Below are 16,126 nucleotides of genomic sequence, written 5' to 3'. Positions count from 1 at the left end.
GACCCATCAGATAAGATCAGGCTTTCCCGCTCAGGGCTCCCCAGCTTGCGTTTGTTGCGTGGTGGCTAAAAGAGCCAGCCCACCGAAGTCGGCTGTTTTGGGATGAACCAACAGACACACACTGGCGAAAAAGCTGCTGCAGCCACTTACAGGCCTGGGTTTACATGGTCTGGAACGCGCGGGCAGCGAGATGCCCGTCGTGGGGTGGGGGGGTGAGGGAGCTAGGGAAGAGGGAGGCTTGAGCCGAGGGAGGGAGAGTCAGAGTCAGGTAGTGAAAAATTTTTATCTAATCTGATCGATTAGATCGAATGAGCGTGATGGTCTTGCTCTCGATGAGCTTGAGGTACCGTGAATTTTGCGTGTCTGCGTGTGAATCATGGGTTCAATGTGCATGTGTACAACGCTGCATGACAGGTTGGAGGTCGAATTTGGGTATACAACGCGAGAGTCTTTAATTCCCAACTCGCTTGACTGCGGGTCTTGAACGAACCAACAAAAGGCAATGATTCAGCTCTTGTGTCTTTTTCTCCTCTTTTTCTTATTTTTTCTCTTCTTTCTCGCGTGGGGTCAAAGCATGATCAAGACACTTTCAAGACAAGGGTTCATGATCAGGCGGGCCATGTGTTCTTTGCACCCAACTCACCGGACCCTTGAGGACATCCCTGCCGAGAGTCCGCGCTTGGCGCAACGAAGGTCGAGAAATCTTGGCGTGGCTCGAGAGGTTCCCGAACGTGGGGACCTCAAATTTGCTTTGGTCCCGGTAGCCCTATGAGCTATTCCCAGTTCCGGCCATGGCCGCATAACGAGGCTTGATTATCACGTTTGGGAAATGTCACCAACGGCATTCTGGATGGCCAAGCGCTACAGGGGATTCGGCTTCAGGGGGGTTTGTTGGTTGTTGGTTGCTGGTCAGCCGCTCCATCACTCCACTCGCTACTGGTGAGCCCACTGTCCACCCATGTTCGCTGTTTTTTTTCACTGCTGTTTAGCGATGGCTGCTGCGTACCTGAACCACGCGATTGAGTCAAAAAGAGAGTTGGAAATAAACAACTCATGGCGCAAACAAGCTTAACTGGTGGTCAAGGGCCGCGTAATTTTCCTGCAGAAGCTTGGACAAGCCACCAACGTCGTCCATGGAAAACACAACATGTCAATATGGGAGAATGTTCAAATGCCCCCACGCGGCTCCCTCCCTTGCTGGGCACATCTCCTCGGCAGCAGACAGTAAAACTGCCCTGACTGCCAAGATGGACAAGAGTCTGGAGCGTCCAGTCAGTGGCGAGATGACAGACGTCAAGCACAGCGATCGACGGTGCTATATCCTGAAGCGAGTTTGGACGAGAAAAAAAGACGTTGCAAAAGGATTCGTTTGATCGGTTCGATCGGAACTGAAGATCAGTCTTGGTAAATGCTACGCTCTCCGCTTGCCAAGCAGAACAGACATTCTATCTAATCAACACCCTGTCCATACATACACAATTTTTTTTTTAGAGCCAGGTCCCCATTCATACATGACATTATTCCCAGGTTACTTAATTAGTAGCAGCAACCATTCGTCCTCCCTACAGCTTCGGCTCAAAGCCAAAGGTGGTGCCGGCCACGCGAGGCTTGCTCTGGTTAAAGGGGCACAGCTGGAAGAAGCGCTCCCGCGAGCACTTGACCAGGTTGGACCTCTTATGGGGCAGGTCCATCCACTTGTCCTGGTGAAGGCCAAAGATCATCTCGTACATGAGCACCTTCTCGCCCGACAGACGCGGCTCTCCCACCACGTTCTCGGTGCGGTGGTCGTCGAGGAACTCGTAGTGCATCACGCTGGGCCACCAGGCCATGACGCGGTGCTGGCCACGGAATGTGGCATCTCCCACGAGCGAGTGCCTGCCTCGGTCAAAGTCGAGGCACGCGTAGTGCTGGCCCATCTTGTCCTCCTTGGCCCAGTACAGCTCAAAGTAGGCAAACGGCGTGTCGTTGAAGAAACCCAGGACGGCAAACTGATGGGGGTCCTCGTGGATCGCCCGGAGGTACGCCCGGTGCTGCTCCAGCGTGCCCGTCTCCATCCAGCCCGCCGCCACACGGGGGTCGTTCTGCCACTTGTTGAACAGGGCCAGGTGCTCTGGGTTGAGGTAGTCGAGCGCCACGAGGTTGAAGTGCTCGTCCAGCGACGGGATGTACCGGCTGTAGATGAGGCTGCCGGGCGCCGGCTTGGGCACTCGGCGTGGGTGCCGGAGCAGGGTGGACTCGGACGTCGGCGTCATCACGTACTCGACGTGAGGAACCACCTTGCCCGAGTTCCATGTGGGAAGCCAGATGGGCTGCTGACCAAGAGGTGATGCGCACCCCTGCCAGAAGGCGCTTCGGAGGACGAGCACCTCGACCTCCTGGCGAGGAGCCGGCACGGGCACGCTGGGGGGCTCGGGAATATCAATTGCCACCATGGACTGGACCAGTGCCTTGGCGAGGTCCTCAGCACCGGAGCCGCCGAGGCGGAGACGGAACTGCTCTACATCAAAAGTGTGTGTGAAGAAGGTGTAGAAGAACATCCAGGCCTGGGCAAGAGTGGCGGCCTCGTGACGGTCCTCCCAGGTCAAGGACCAGACGGGGCTGCGGCGTGCCCTCGCCCAGGCGCGATTATCAGATTCGGGGATCTTATCAGATTCTGCAGGCGGCACTCTGGCAAAGACTAGGCCTTCTGCGTGCAAGGCCTGGGGAAACGGGGTGCCATCCTCCTCGGGCGAGTCGGCCTTGCGAAGCCGGAACGACTGCTTCTCGGCGTCGGTGCGCTCGAGGAAGTAGGTGGTGAGGTAAGGATGAGGAAGCCGGATCTTGATTGGCGACTGCTGCTGGAAGGGATCTGAGGCGGCCATCTTGAACTTCTGTTGGTTTGCTTGGGGGTCTGGAGCCAACATCACAGAGAACACTTGATCTCCCGATTTTATTTATACCCCGCCTCGTACCGATCTCGGTGACGACGAGCAGTGTCTCTCCTCGAGCCAATTAGAAAGGCTGGAGCTGCTGCACATCTCTTCCTGTTTCTCTCATGCCGAGCTCTGCCGACGTGTTGGAATCTTACGTGGCTGGCAAGCCCTTTGGGGATGGGGACCAGAGATTTGCGTCGCGTCCTCTGATCCACGATGGCTTCCACACGGAGAACAAAGCAAGCCCCCATTTTCCGAAGCAAGCGTCCATCCATCAGTAGGGGAGTCTCTGTATGTAAGCGTGGAACTACTGGCCCTTGCCCCCATGCCCACCCACGCCCGATATGTGCCGATTACCCGCAGCCCCTGAAGGCCAAGACGGGCATCTGTGCAAGAGATGGCGCCACCTGGACCCCTTCACTCGGCGGCGCCAAGACTGAGAGATTCGCGGTCGGCGCGGCTACGGGGAGCGGAGCGGGCCTCGAGCCTCTTTCGGGGCATCCATAGCCAAGGAACACCACTAGCTTGATGCAACTGTGGGCACCCTCTGAGTGATTTCTTCGGGCGGGTGGGTAAACGCTTGTCCATGGATGCTGATCTCGAGGTCACTGTAGGATCGCTCTAGGGTGACAAGCAACACGATGCCCTCGTGGATTCAATGAGACGTCAAAACTCGCGAGTACGAGGATTGCTCTCTTTTATTATGGAGCAGGACCGCGCCGATTGATAACTAGCTGTCTATGCTTAATCTTAGCTAAACCCACGCTCGGGACGCCTGGTGTAATCGTCTTGGGTTCTATTCGTGATGGCTCTCCACAGCGAGCTGTCACCCATTCAATCGACGGGTTCCCTCACAAGGTATCATTGACAAAGCCACGGCTTGAGAGTCGAATCGAGAACTTACCCATAGGATCAGTATCCTAGCGGAACCGCACCCGCCAAGTCTTCTCTGCTACGGGGTGTGTCAGGCACCTCGTTCGGGGGTCATGATGTTGACAAGCTTGCAGCCCTCGGCGACCTCAACCCGTGTTAGATGCCTAGCGCGAGGTATTAACAGACGACGCCTAATGCTCCGAACGAAACACTGGTCGAGAAAGAGCCTCCCAAAAACCCTTGGCGCAAATCATGGTCTCCCTGTGGCGGTCAAGAGCGGGCGCGAGGGTGTCGTCGGTTAGGTGGGAGGACGGAGACGACCTACGTATTCCCGGACCGGTGGTACATTGATGCCTCTTTGAGGCGGCGGGCCGTCCTCGGCATCTATGACGGCAACGACAAGAGTTGGGGGATCAGTAGGTGTCGAAATCGAGGGCCGAGATGGTTGCGATTGCGACATTGACGAGAAGCTCGCAGCGTCGATTGAGGCCGGCAACGCTTCACCATTGCGCCCTTGACCGACAGCAACGCACCAGGCTGAGGCCCTTGAATCCACCTCGAACAGACTTAATAGCGTCTTTACAGCTTAACCACTTGCTACGGGAACGCTGCGCGAAGGTGCCCAACGAGGCGTGCTCGGTGTCTACGGTTCATGCAAGACGATGACCAGCAGGATACTGGCGGCCATGCCGATACGGATGGAGAGGACGGTTTCTTCGACCATCCACCTACAATGCCGGCTCTACTTATGCCAGCGATGATCTATGAAAGCTTGGGGAAGCGCAGTGCTTAGACTGATGGATGCCACATGACTGAGATGTCACCCGACTAACATGATTGAGTGAGAATAACCTCTCACAGCAGTTTGACGACGACAACCCTCAGAAAGCCTGCCAACGTAATTCAGCCACGGCTTTCTTTGGCGGGAAGGACCGAAAACAATCGCCAACGAACGTCCGAAAGCGATCGCGAGACCGAGGCGACCCGGAGTCCTCTCACCAGGCTCTTGTCAGCCATGACGAGTGATGCGCCAAATACTTTCGGGCAGTAGAGCGATGAGCGACAGGACGAGCCGAACGAACAACAGGCAGCGATTGAGAACTACCATCACTGCGTCGCCATTGCATCTCATTCTTGATGTGTCCGGGTGCTTGTCAGGTACCCGAGGCCCCATTAACAGAGGCCTCGGCTTCATGCTTCTCTCAGCGCAGCAGGCGTGGGGCCCGAGGATCAGAATCACCACACATCCGACTGTTTGATCCGATACGTAGGTCTTGTTTGTATTGTCGGACGGCGAGGTGTCGGTCATGAGGTTCGAATGGGTCGTGGTGAAGGAGTGTAATCGTCATTCACTGGAGGTGGCCCTCATCTGCTCGTCGGAGTGGTAGTGATGGAGAGCCCTCCGCAGTTCCAGAGTCATTGATGAGTCTTGTCCTGATCTCTCGGAACGATTCCGAAGAGTGTGATATGTCTTGCACCGTTTGAAGCTGCCTGAGTACCTAGGTAGGTAGTAGGCACGGTCTTATGCTCTCTTTCTCGTCGCGTTTCCGATCGCAACAGCTCTCATGAGCCTTGAAGTGGGAGAAAGTTGGTGTATGTTCTTGTGTCGGTTCGTAGGTATCTCGATGAACCGTCGCCGGTCGATGAGTTCTCAGTATGAACTGAACAAGCAGCCACATTCTTGCGCCTGTGAGGAGCTTGAACATGTTTGCGACAAGCTGGTTCTTGTTCAATCGCGACTGGCGATCAACATTTGGGTCTCTCGTAGTGAAACCAACTGCCGTAGAGTGCGCACTTGCCCGCGAGTGTCGCCATCGCTGAAGATGGGACGACTCGCCGCGCCGACTTGAAGCTGCGACAATGCGACAAGCACTTGGACGCTGCCTCTTGTTGCGCTTAGGCTTCCAATAGCTGCGATGACTGAGCGCACTCTTGAGGCCACGAGTACCGTAACAGTAGGCGATAGAGAGTTCTTGGCGAGTGTCGCTCAACCAAGTAGAGCATCACCGCCACGGCAAAGCATGGCGGTCGAGGAGAGACCAGCTCTCAGACAAGCTTGGCGGTGCCGAGGCTTCTCGCGCGACAGGCTGAGGCGATCTTTGACTGCCAGTTCAACCGGCGACGGTCGCAAACTCGTGAATCGCGCTCCAGGACAACATGTCGAGGGTGCTAGGGGCGGATGAGTCGGTGAGGTATCGTAGATGAGATCTCCGTTCAAGGATTCGCCGTCGCGTCTCGGCGTCGCAGCTCGTCGCCGCTTAGTCGTTCGCCTCCCAAGACCCCGACCGAAGCCATTGGCGCTGATCAACATGAAAACTTGCTTCACAGCGCTTGGCCTTCCATCATGACGAGTCTTGGGAGTAGTATCCTTGGCCGACGACATCGGACAATGGTTTCCACTCCAACAAGCAAAACAAATGTCGGGATCAAAGTCGAACATGGTCGGAGTCGCTCGGACGTCGGTCGCATAAACAGCCAAGGGTAATTTTTGTTTACCCCCAAGTGCCGAGGGAGGCGCGTCAGCCAAGGTAAGCCACCTTCTGCAATTACCGGGCTGGGCTGCATGGGAGGGAAGGGGGAGAAAAAGAAAGCACCAACGGTTGCCGAGATTCGCGAGCCAACGGCCCGAGTGAGAGTGTGCCGTACATGCTGCAGGTTGGTGATGGTGGTGGTGGTGTTGGTGTTGCTGAAAGTCGGATATGAGGTTATCCAGAAGCTTCAACTTGTCTCACGAGCTTCAACAGACTCAAATTTGGAGATTCATTCCTCTCTCAAACTTCCCGCTAACTCTGCCATGACATCCGAGAGCAAAGTTTGTTGCTGGGTCCGGATCAGCAGCCCGATCTCGGGCCCTCTGCTGTGGGCACGGAATGCACGATGGATGTAAAGTTGGGTCGGTTTTTCCCCTTAGATTGCAGCGCATGACGCATCTTGCCTGGATTATCAGATGTGATTGATTAGATGATCAACGGTTTCCTCCGTAGCTCGAAGCTATCCTGGAGAGGCATCTGTCGAGAAGGGGGCGTGCCTCTACTACTCGGAGTGACATGTGAGGACTTGAACAGAGACTGGCGAGGTCCTTTGCTTTAGAAAATGGGACCCTTGCATTTTGGTTCATCCAATCGAAGTGTATAAACCCCTTGCTCCGCCCACTTCCCGTCGCCCAGGACATGGGCCTCCACGCGCCATTCTCTATGCGGCAGGCTGCTTTTGTCCCTGCCAAGTCCCTCGGAGTCCACCGGAGCCTGATGCCGGCTTACGTAGTATTTGGCGTTCCTCGGGTCTGCTTGGGAATGAGGCGGTATTTCTTAGTGAGTTTCGGGCTCTGCTTCACAACCACTGGCATCACCAAGACTTCATCAGATGGACATGCCACGCAGCCACCAAGCTTGATCCCACGGCATCTGTGCAGCAGAGTCCCGGCATCAATGTTATAAGCCTCTCCACATTCGCCAGTTGAATGCCTGTGCCCAGCCCATCCTTGCCACCAATACAAGCTGTACCACCACCGACAATGGCGCAACAACCCCCATTCAAGCGACCGCCCCCGACCCAGGGCTACGGGATGGTGTCGTTTCCGGCCAGGCACATCATGCTGGTGGTCTTTAACCGGCCCAAGATGCTCAACGCCATGACCAGCAAGGGAGAGTACGAGCTGGATGCCCTCTGGGAGTGGTACGACCAAGAGCCCTCGCTACGGTGCGCCGTCGTGACGGGAGCAGGCCGTGCCTTTTGCGCCGGCATGGACCTCAACGAATGGAACCAGATCAACCAGAGGAGGAGGGACGGCATCCCAGAGGAGCGGCCCATGGACCCGCCCGTGAATGGCTTTGGCGGGCTCTCGCGGCGGTACGGAAAGAAGCCCATCATCGCCGCCGTCAACGGGATTGCGTTCGGTGGAGGCTTTGAGATTGTGGCCAACCTCGACCTCATCGTCGCAGCCAAGAGTGCTACCTTTGCGCTCCCAGAGGCCAAGATTGGAGTCGTAGCCAATGCCGGCTCTCTGCCGAGGCTAGCCAGGACCATTGGACGACACAGGGCCACGGAAATGGCGCTTACGGGAAGGCCCATCACGGCCCAAGAAGCCAAGGAGTTTGGCCTGCTCAACGCCATCACCGACGACGCAGCTCCAGACTGCGACATCCTCGAGCGTCCAGTAGTGAAAAAGGCCCTCGAGTACGCCACGGCCATCGTTAGCAACAGCCCTGATAGCGTCATAGTGTCCCGTGCCGGCATCCTCTCTGGCTGGGAGCACGGCAGTGCGGAGAACGCGGTTCGCTTGCACCGAGAAACGTGGAACGCTACCATGGACAATTGCCACAACTTTCACGAGGGCGTGCAGGCCTTTGTGGAAAAGAGGGCCCCGAGATGGGTGGACAGCAAGCTATGATGGGCTTTTGGGAAGCGAGTTACAGTGGGAAAATGCCTCATCTCATTCTCTTCCCACTCACGCGTTTTTTTCTTGTTGTAGAGTGGAACCTTGGACGGATAATTTGACCCTCAAACGGCATAGACTGATTTACTCAGCGGGAGCCGTTCGCATGGCCAACCCTGCGGCGAGAATGTGAACGCCACGGAGTGATGCAACGCTGTGCATTATTCCGGCAAAGCTTGTGCCCTCTGGTCTCTGTGCGCGCGTGTGTGTGGACCTACAAACCCCTGTCAGTCAGATCAGATAATGGACTTATCAATCACCCCACTGCCAGGGACCGACGGCTTCATGGGGGTGAAATGGGCAATGGCGCCGTCCCTTGGCTGACCCGCAAAATACGTCGATTATTACTCCTTCTCTGTAGGTGCTTAATGTGTATGAATGGATGGGGAACGAAAACAAGAAAGAACCCTGTTCATCTGAGTGGTAACCCTGTTACGTAAATGCGGGCTGCCAGTTGCTGCAACTCTCCCAGAAGGAAAAGAGGTGCCCATGTGGGAAGAGAACGTGGGTTAGAGAGTCCTAGTCCTTGTGGTGAAACAGACAACCATCGAACCATCAACTGAATGGTTATAGTAGGTGGGGGAAACCTGGCACCAAAGGCCTGGTCAGCCTTATTCCCAGTGCCATCCTTCGTCGAGACCCCCTGGAAACCATCTCGCCTCCCACGCGCGCATCTTCGTGACCACCACTCCGAGCTCGCCTCCATGTCGCCCACACTAGCCCCATAGTTCCTCACGCGGGAAATCCCAAGCAACGTGGGGCATCCATCCCATCCCATCCTGCCAGTCGATACACGTACGGAATAGCGTGCCGGGGATCAGCACTGATGAGCAGGTATCCCAACGCGGAGATGCTCCGAGGTCGCCCTCATGAGATCCATTCTCGGCTCCTCACAGACGGTCCTGCGGGCAAAGGAACTCTCGGGCAGCGAAGGAAAAACAAAAAAAAGACCACCTTCCTGTCGTGGCCCGCCTGTTTGGATCACCTCGGCGCCATTTCTACAGCACAAACCCCCACACCAGCACCAGGCAACACGGGATGGGAGCTCGGATCCTCCTTTTTAACGTAATCAGGTTCCTGCATGGTTGCTGCAATCCTTCAATAAAATAGTGGAGGCGTTCATGTGAGTTCTGCCGACCGTTGCGTTGCACACCAGACGTTGCGTCCAACAACCGCAGATTTGAATCTGTATTGTATCCCCAACCAAGTCTTTCTCCTCTCGTCTAGGCCTGTTGGATCGACCCTAGTTCACTTCTCTTTGATACTCACACACTACTCTACTATCCCTTCATCATGGCGGAGGACACTCAGTGCTCTGCCCAGCAGACACCACACAAGAAGGGGGTTCGCTATGACGTACCAGTTCTGCGTCAACATCAACAAGATAGCTACGAACTTGAGGCCCTGCTATTAGCATGGACTCTCCTCCTCTACCGTCACAGCCATGGCAACCACGTCCAGTTCTCGTGGGGCCTCAGTGAGATTGGCTCACAGACGAGCCGCACCTTTGAGCTCAACACCACCCGCATTCAATGGAGCGCAGACAGCTCTGTGGCGACAGAACTCGATGTAATCCGAGATTACCTTCGTCAACAATTACAATCAGAAGAACCCATTAAAGCAGACAAGTACACGCTCTTCTTCAACGATGAGAGCGCAACCGGTGACGCTGTCAGCCACGTCACCGAGGAGGGCGACCTATCAATGAGCTGGGTGAGTGTGCATGAGACTGAATCCGAGATGAGTGTCTACTGTAGCTAACACAAGCGCTTACAGGGAAATGTTCAGCTTCAAGCCGTCCTAGAAGACGACGTGCTCTGGCTGAGGCCTTTCTGGCGGGAGCCAGTGGGCGCAGAGTTCCTGGCAAACCACTTTGCCCAGTCTCTGGTTGAGATGCTCAACACCACCCTTACAGACTCTTCACTACCCATCAGCTCTGTACTTCCAGTCGGCGAGCTGGACAAGTCCGTGATATGGAACTGGAACAAGGATGTTCCCCCTGCCAGCAACGTCTGCATCCACCAGTTGATAGCCGAGCAGGTGAGATGGCGACCAGAAGCCCCTGCCATCTGCTCGTGGGACGGTGACTTCACTTATGCAGATGTCGACAAGTACTCTACACTACTTGCTCACCACCTCATCAACCTGGGAGTCAAGGTTGGCGACATCGTGCCTCTTTGCTTTGAAAAGTCAAGATGGACCACCATCGGTGTCATGGGTGTGATGAAGGCCGGAGCCGCCTTTGTCCTGATGGACCCCAGTCAGCCTATCCAGAGACGTCAAGTCATGGCCAAGCAAGTCGGTGCCAAGCACATGCTCACCTCTAAGGACCAAGCACCATACGCAAAGGAGATTGCCCCTGACGCCCAGCACGTCATCGTCGACCCGAACTCGATGGTTGAGCTGGAAAAATCTATTGAAGATCCCACCAAGAAGCTCCCCGAGGTTCCCTACGACTCCCTTCTCTACATCATCTTCACCTCTGGAAGTACCGGCACTCCCAAGGGTGTTATGCTGTCTCACGCCACATACACTGCCAGCGCCTTGGCCCGAAGCACAGGCATCGGATACTCCAGCACCTCACGATCCCTGGATTTCACTTCGTATGCGTTCGACGTCAGTGTTGACAGCATTCTCTGCACTCTTCTTCGAGGTGGTTGTCTCTGCATTCCTACTGACATGGACCGCGTGAATGACCTTAGTGGTGCCATCCGCCGCCTTAAGGTCAACATGGTCAACATTACACCTTCAGTCGCCCGAATTCTGGATCCCGATATTATTCCCTCTTTGAACAGTCTTGGAATCGGTGGAGAGTCTTGTTCGGCGGGAGATATCGCCATCTGGGGTCAACACACTCGAATCGTCGTTGGATACGGCCCTGCAGAGTGCACTATCGGATGCACCGTGAACCCCAGCGCGGCGGGCAAGCCCTACGTCAGTATCGGATCTGGTACTGGCGCCGTTATCTGGCTTGTTGACCCCGAGGATCACAACAAGCTTGTGCCTGTGGGAGCTGTTGGCGAGCTGCTCGTTGAGGGCCCTATCGTTGGTCAGGGATACTTGGGTGATCCTGATAAGACGGCTGCGGCCTTTATCCACGACCCTGAGTTCCTTCTTGCTGGTGGAGGTGGCATTCCTGGACGACGAGGGCGTCTGTACAAGACAGGCGATCTCGTCCGTTACGACCCTGACGGAGAGCGTGGATTTGTTTTCGTTGGACGAAAGGATACTCAGATCAAGCTCCGTGGCCAGCGTGTGGAGCTGGGTGAGATTGAGCATCACATCAAGAACCTTCTCCCCAACGGATCAGAAGTCGTCGCTGAGATCATCGCCCCGCGAAACCAGAACAAGGAGTCCATGCTCGTGGCCTTCATTGCGGACCGAGAGGCTAAGGAGGAGGGTGATGTTGAGTATATTGCCGACTACCCCCCTCGTCTACGCGAGGCTATGCAGACTCTCAACGACAAGCTTTCCAAGGTTCTCCCCGTCTACATGGTTCCGGCCGCCTACATCGGTCTGTCCAAGATTCCCTATCTTGTCTCTGGAAAGACAGACCGAAAGTCACTTCGAGCCCTTGGCGCAGATATCTCAGCTTCTCTGCAAGCTTCAGCCGCTGCTGCAGAGGATGAGGTCCTTCGCGAGCCCGAGTCGGAATCAGAGCTGTTCCTGCGTGACTCTTGGTGCCGTCTCCTCGGTCTTGAGGCCAACCAGATTGGCACAAACCACAACTTCTTCATGCACGGTGGTGACTCTGTCCTCGCCATGAAGCTTGTTCCTATCGTTCGCGACTGGGGCTACACTCTCTCTGTTGCTGACGTCTTCAACTACCCAATCCTTTCCGATATGGCCAAGGCGATGACAAAGGGTGATGCCAGCAAGAAGGTCGACATGAACATTCCTGCCTTCTCTCTGCTCAAGTCCGACATGGACCGTGATGCCCTGTGTGCTGAGGCTGCTGAGCAATGCGATTGCAACGGCGATTCCATTGAGGATATCTACCCCTGTGCTCCCATGCAGGAGATTCACATGGCTTTCTACACTCGATCCAAGGAGAACTACATCGCCCAGCGAATCGCCGATATTCCTGCTTCCAGCTCAGTCGATAAGCTCAAGGCCGCTTGGGACGTTGTGTACAAGGAGAGCAGCATCCTCCGCACTCGCATCGTTGAGTTTAAGCAGCACGGCTTCATGCAGGTTGTCGTCAACGAGAGTCTGGAGTGGAAGGACGTCAAGTCCAGTCTGGACGACTTCCTGGAGGAGGACAAGAAGGTGCCCATGTCCCCCGGCGCCCCTCTCTCTCGCTTTGCTATTGTCGAGGATGAGGAGCTTGGCAAGCGATACTTTGTCTGGACTGCTCACCACGCCATCTATGATGGTTGGTCGACCGATCTGATTGTTGAGCACGCCAGAGCAGCCTACAAGGGACTCGAGGTCTCGCGCCCTGCCGAGTTCAAGCACTTTGTTCGATACCTGGCGGAGGACTCGAGGGAGGCTTCCAAGGATTACTGGCGCACACAGCTTGCTGGTGCCACTGGCCCTCAGTTCCCTTCTCTGCCGTCTCGTTCTTACATCCCTGAGCCTGACTCCCTAGCGGAACGATTCATCACTACTGGTGGTAAGTCTACCAGGTCTGATATCACCATCGCCACCATCATCCGGGCTGCTTGGGCCTTGCTCGCTTCTCAGTATTCTATGAGCGACGATGTCGTGTTTGGAGAGACCTTCATGGGACGAACCATCCCTCTCCCTGGTGCTGAGCTGATCGAGGGTCCTATCCTGGCTACTGTCCCTGTCCGCGTTCGTCTTGACCGTACAACTTCTGTTGGAGAGTTCCTCCGCTCTATTCAAGACCAAGGCGTCATCAGAGCCGCCCACGAGCATCTTGGTATCCAACACATTCGTCGACTGAGCGATGATGCTCAGATTGCTTGCGAGGTCACCATGGGTCTTGTTGTTCAGCCCCAGGACCCTGATCCGTCCGAGACTGAGAACGACGAGCTTCCTTCATTCCGTGGCGGAGACGCTGCCCTGGAGGCTCTGCACTTCAACTCGTACCCCCTGATGCTTGCTGTCTCTCTCCAGCACAATGGCTTCCGTCTCTTGGCAAGCTTCGACTCCCAGCTCCTGAGCCCCGTCCAGGTTCAGCGTGTGCTGGCTCAGTTTGAGTGCGCTGTGTCTCTGCTGCGCGGCGACTTGACTGTTCCCATGAGCAACATCACCTGTCTGAGCGAGGAGGAGCTTGGTCAGATCTGGGAGGTCAACAAGGAGGCACCTGTTTCTCCCCGCGACATTTCTAGATCTCTCGCCAGCGGGGACAAGTACCCCACGGTTCGATACACTCCTTGGATCGTCAACCCCGCCAATGAGAACGTTCTTGTACCTATTGGAGCTGTTGGTGAGCTTCTCCTCGAAGGAGCTTCTGAAAAGGAAGATGAGGATGTGGTTGATGCCCCTGAGTGGCTCAAGGAGGGCACTGTTGGCTACCCAGGCCGCAAGGGCAAGCTCTACCGCACCGGTGATCTCGTCAAATACGCTGATGACATGAGCTTGATTTTCGTTGGTCGCAAGGATACCATGACCAGCGTCGACGGCCATGTCATCAACCTCACCGAAACCGATCTTGAGCTCAAGAGACTGCTTTCCGCCAACACTGAGGCCTCAAGCCAGCTCGTCCTTCCCCAGGGCTCGAGCAGCCAGACTCCCATGGTCATTGCCTTCATCCAGGAGACTCCTGCCAAGGATGCTACCATGCTTGATCTTGGCGTTGACCGCAGCGTCGCTCATCTTCCTCTCTCTGGCGCCATCTCTTTCGAGCTCGCCACTGCCATCATCGGCCTCAACAAGGCCATGGTCGAGACTCTCCCTCCCTACGCCATCCCCTCCATCTGCATCCCCGTTTCCAAGACCACGGCAACTGGCGAATCAGTTGACATCAGCACCTTGGCTGAGAAGGTTACTCTCGAATTGGTCATGGAGCTCCGCAAGGCCTTTGGCACTCTCCGCAAGACCATCACCGAGTCTACTCCTTTGACCACCAAGGAGCGCGTCCTTCGTTCTCTGTGGTCCAAGTTCTTGAACGTCGAGGAAGAGAAGCTGTCGCTGGACGACAACTTCTTCCGTCTGGGAGGTGACTCTATCGTCGCCATGAGAATGGTTTCCGCGCTTCGACAGCTTGGTTACCGTCTGTCCGTGGCGGCCATCTTCCAGTACATGCAGCTTCGGGGTATGGCCAACTCTCTTGTCGAGATCCCTACCGAGCCTCAGGAGACTGTCAAGGAGTACGCTCCTTTCTCGCTTCTGAGCCAGGCTGATGTTGATGGCTTCCTTGCCGAGAAGATCCAGCCTCAGCTTGCGGACTCGACCTGGAAGATCCAAGATGTCTTGCCTGCTACTGATCCCCAGCAGCGAGATGTCAAGTCAACTGTCTTTGCGCCAAGGAGCTCGGTTCAGTACAACATGCTCTACTTGGAGAAGTCCATCGACACCGTCCAGCTTGTCGATAGCTTCCAGTACCTGGTTTCTCGTCACCCTATCCTGCGAACTGTGTTTGTTCAGCAAGATAGTGAGACACTTCAGGTGGTACTTGACGATATGAAGGTGCCAGTTACTGAGCTTGACGTTGAGGGATCCATTGATGCTGCTAGCAAGGAGCTCGCTGAATCTGACATTAACGTCGACTCAGCCTTCACCTATGGATCTCCCTTCCTCCACCTCTTCATCCTCAAGGGCGAGAACGAGAACGCCCTGATGATCCGCATTTCTCACGCTCAGTACGACGGTGTCTCCCTGCCTGAGCTCCTCCGTCAGCTCGAGCTCCGATACCGAGGTCTCGAAATTCCTTCCTCGGCACCTTTCACAAGCTACATGGAGCACCTGCAGAAGACCAAGTCTGACAACATCACCTTCTGGCGCAACACTCTCGAGGGATCTTCTCCCACTGAGATTGCTCCGGCTGCTGATCCTGCCCTGAAGACCGCTTTCATGACCAAGGATGTCGATGTCACTGGAAGCTCTCCTGACACGACTCTTGCCATGCTTCTCACTGCTGGTTGGGCCAAGGTGCTGTCTCAGTACCTCAACGTCTCTGATGTCACATTTGGAGGCATTGTTTCTGGCCGCGACGTTGATATTTCTGGCATCGATAACATTATGGGTCCTTGCTACCAGTACATGCCCGTCCGAGTCAAGTTTGAGGAGAACTGGACTGCCACTCAACTTCTGGACCATGTCCGAGCCCAGTATCTCGAGGGTACCCAGCGAGCCACCCTGGGCTTCCAGGAGATCCTCAACGAGTGCACCAGCTGGCCTGCCTCCACGCCTTTCTACGGCTCCTTCACCAACAACCTCAACAAGGAGTACTTTGATTCCGTCCCCTTCGCTGGCACCCAATGCCGCGTCGACTACACAATCCCCCACCCTGAGCCCGCCACACCTCCCCGCATTGTGTCATTTGTCGAGTCCGGCAAGACACAAGTTGGTATCGAGGCTGATGAGGAGCGCCGGGAGTTCTGGGAGGCGAGATTGGAGGAGCTTGCCAGTGTTGTTGAGGGATTCGTCAAGAACCCTGAGGCTTTGATTTAATTGCTTTTGTTTTTATAGATTGGGAAATTGAAATTATGCGTTAGGAAATGGGTATGGGTTTGGTTTGGGGGATGGATTTGGGGCATAGAATGGGTAATGCTTTGCTTTAATGGTTTAATAAGTCTGCGATTTCAACTTACCCGATGCTTTGCTTTCAATATGTGATGCTATGAACTTGGTTTTGAATTCTAGAGAGATACAGTTTCCAGTATCATCTTGTTGCAAATAGTGAGCTTTGCTACTCGCGATGGGAAGACTGATCACTGGGCCAACAATGCGGAATGTCTAACTTGGCGCTCTCCAGATCTGGCTCTCATGGGACTTT

The 16,126-nt window shown here is 55.3% G+C and overlaps 3 protein-coding genes across 3 annotated transcripts; 2 read left to right on the top strand and 1 right to left on the bottom strand.

The window, feature by feature from the left end:
• Positions 1-1,562: 1,562 nt before the first annotated feature.
• On the bottom strand, positions 1,563-2,861 carry NCS57_01399100 (AlcB domain-containing protein; the record flags this gene model as incomplete). Its single annotated transcript, XM_053063608.1, has 1 exon — positions 1,563-2,861. The coding sequence occupies one exon, from the start codon at positions 2,859-2,861 to the stop codon at positions 1,563-1,565; it is 1,299 nt and encodes a 432-aa protein (XP_052906941.1).
• Positions 2,862-7,245: 4,384 nt separating this feature from the next.
• On the top strand, positions 7,246-8,175 carry NCS57_01399000 (uncharacterized protein; the record flags this gene model as incomplete). The annotated part of the gene is made up of 1 exon (XM_053063607.1): positions 7,246-8,175. The coding sequence occupies one exon, from the start codon at positions 7,246-7,248 to the stop codon at positions 8,173-8,175; it is 930 nt and encodes a 309-aa protein (XP_052906940.1).
• Positions 8,176-9,513: 1,338 nt separating this feature from the next.
• NCS57_01398900 (uncharacterized protein) lies at positions 9,514-15,801 on the top strand (the record flags this gene model as incomplete). The annotated part of the gene is made up of 2 exons (XM_053063606.1): positions 9,514-9,933; positions 9,997-15,801. 2 exons carry the CDS (start codon positions 9,514-9,516, stop codon positions 15,799-15,801), a joined length of 6,225 nt encoding a protein of 2,074 aa, XP_052906939.1.
• Positions 15,802-16,126: the final 325 nt, after the last annotated feature.

The sequence above is a fragment of the Fusarium keratoplasticum genome, chromosome 12, assembly GCF_025433545.1.
Source record: "Fusarium keratoplasticum isolate Fu6.1 chromosome 12, whole genome shotgun sequence".
Taxonomy (NCBI): Eukaryota; Fungi; Ascomycota; class Sordariomycetes; order Hypocreales; family Nectriaceae; genus Fusarium; species Fusarium keratoplasticum.
The sequence above is the reverse complement of the archived record's forward strand: the minus strand, read 5'-3'. Positions and strand labels throughout refer to the sequence as shown.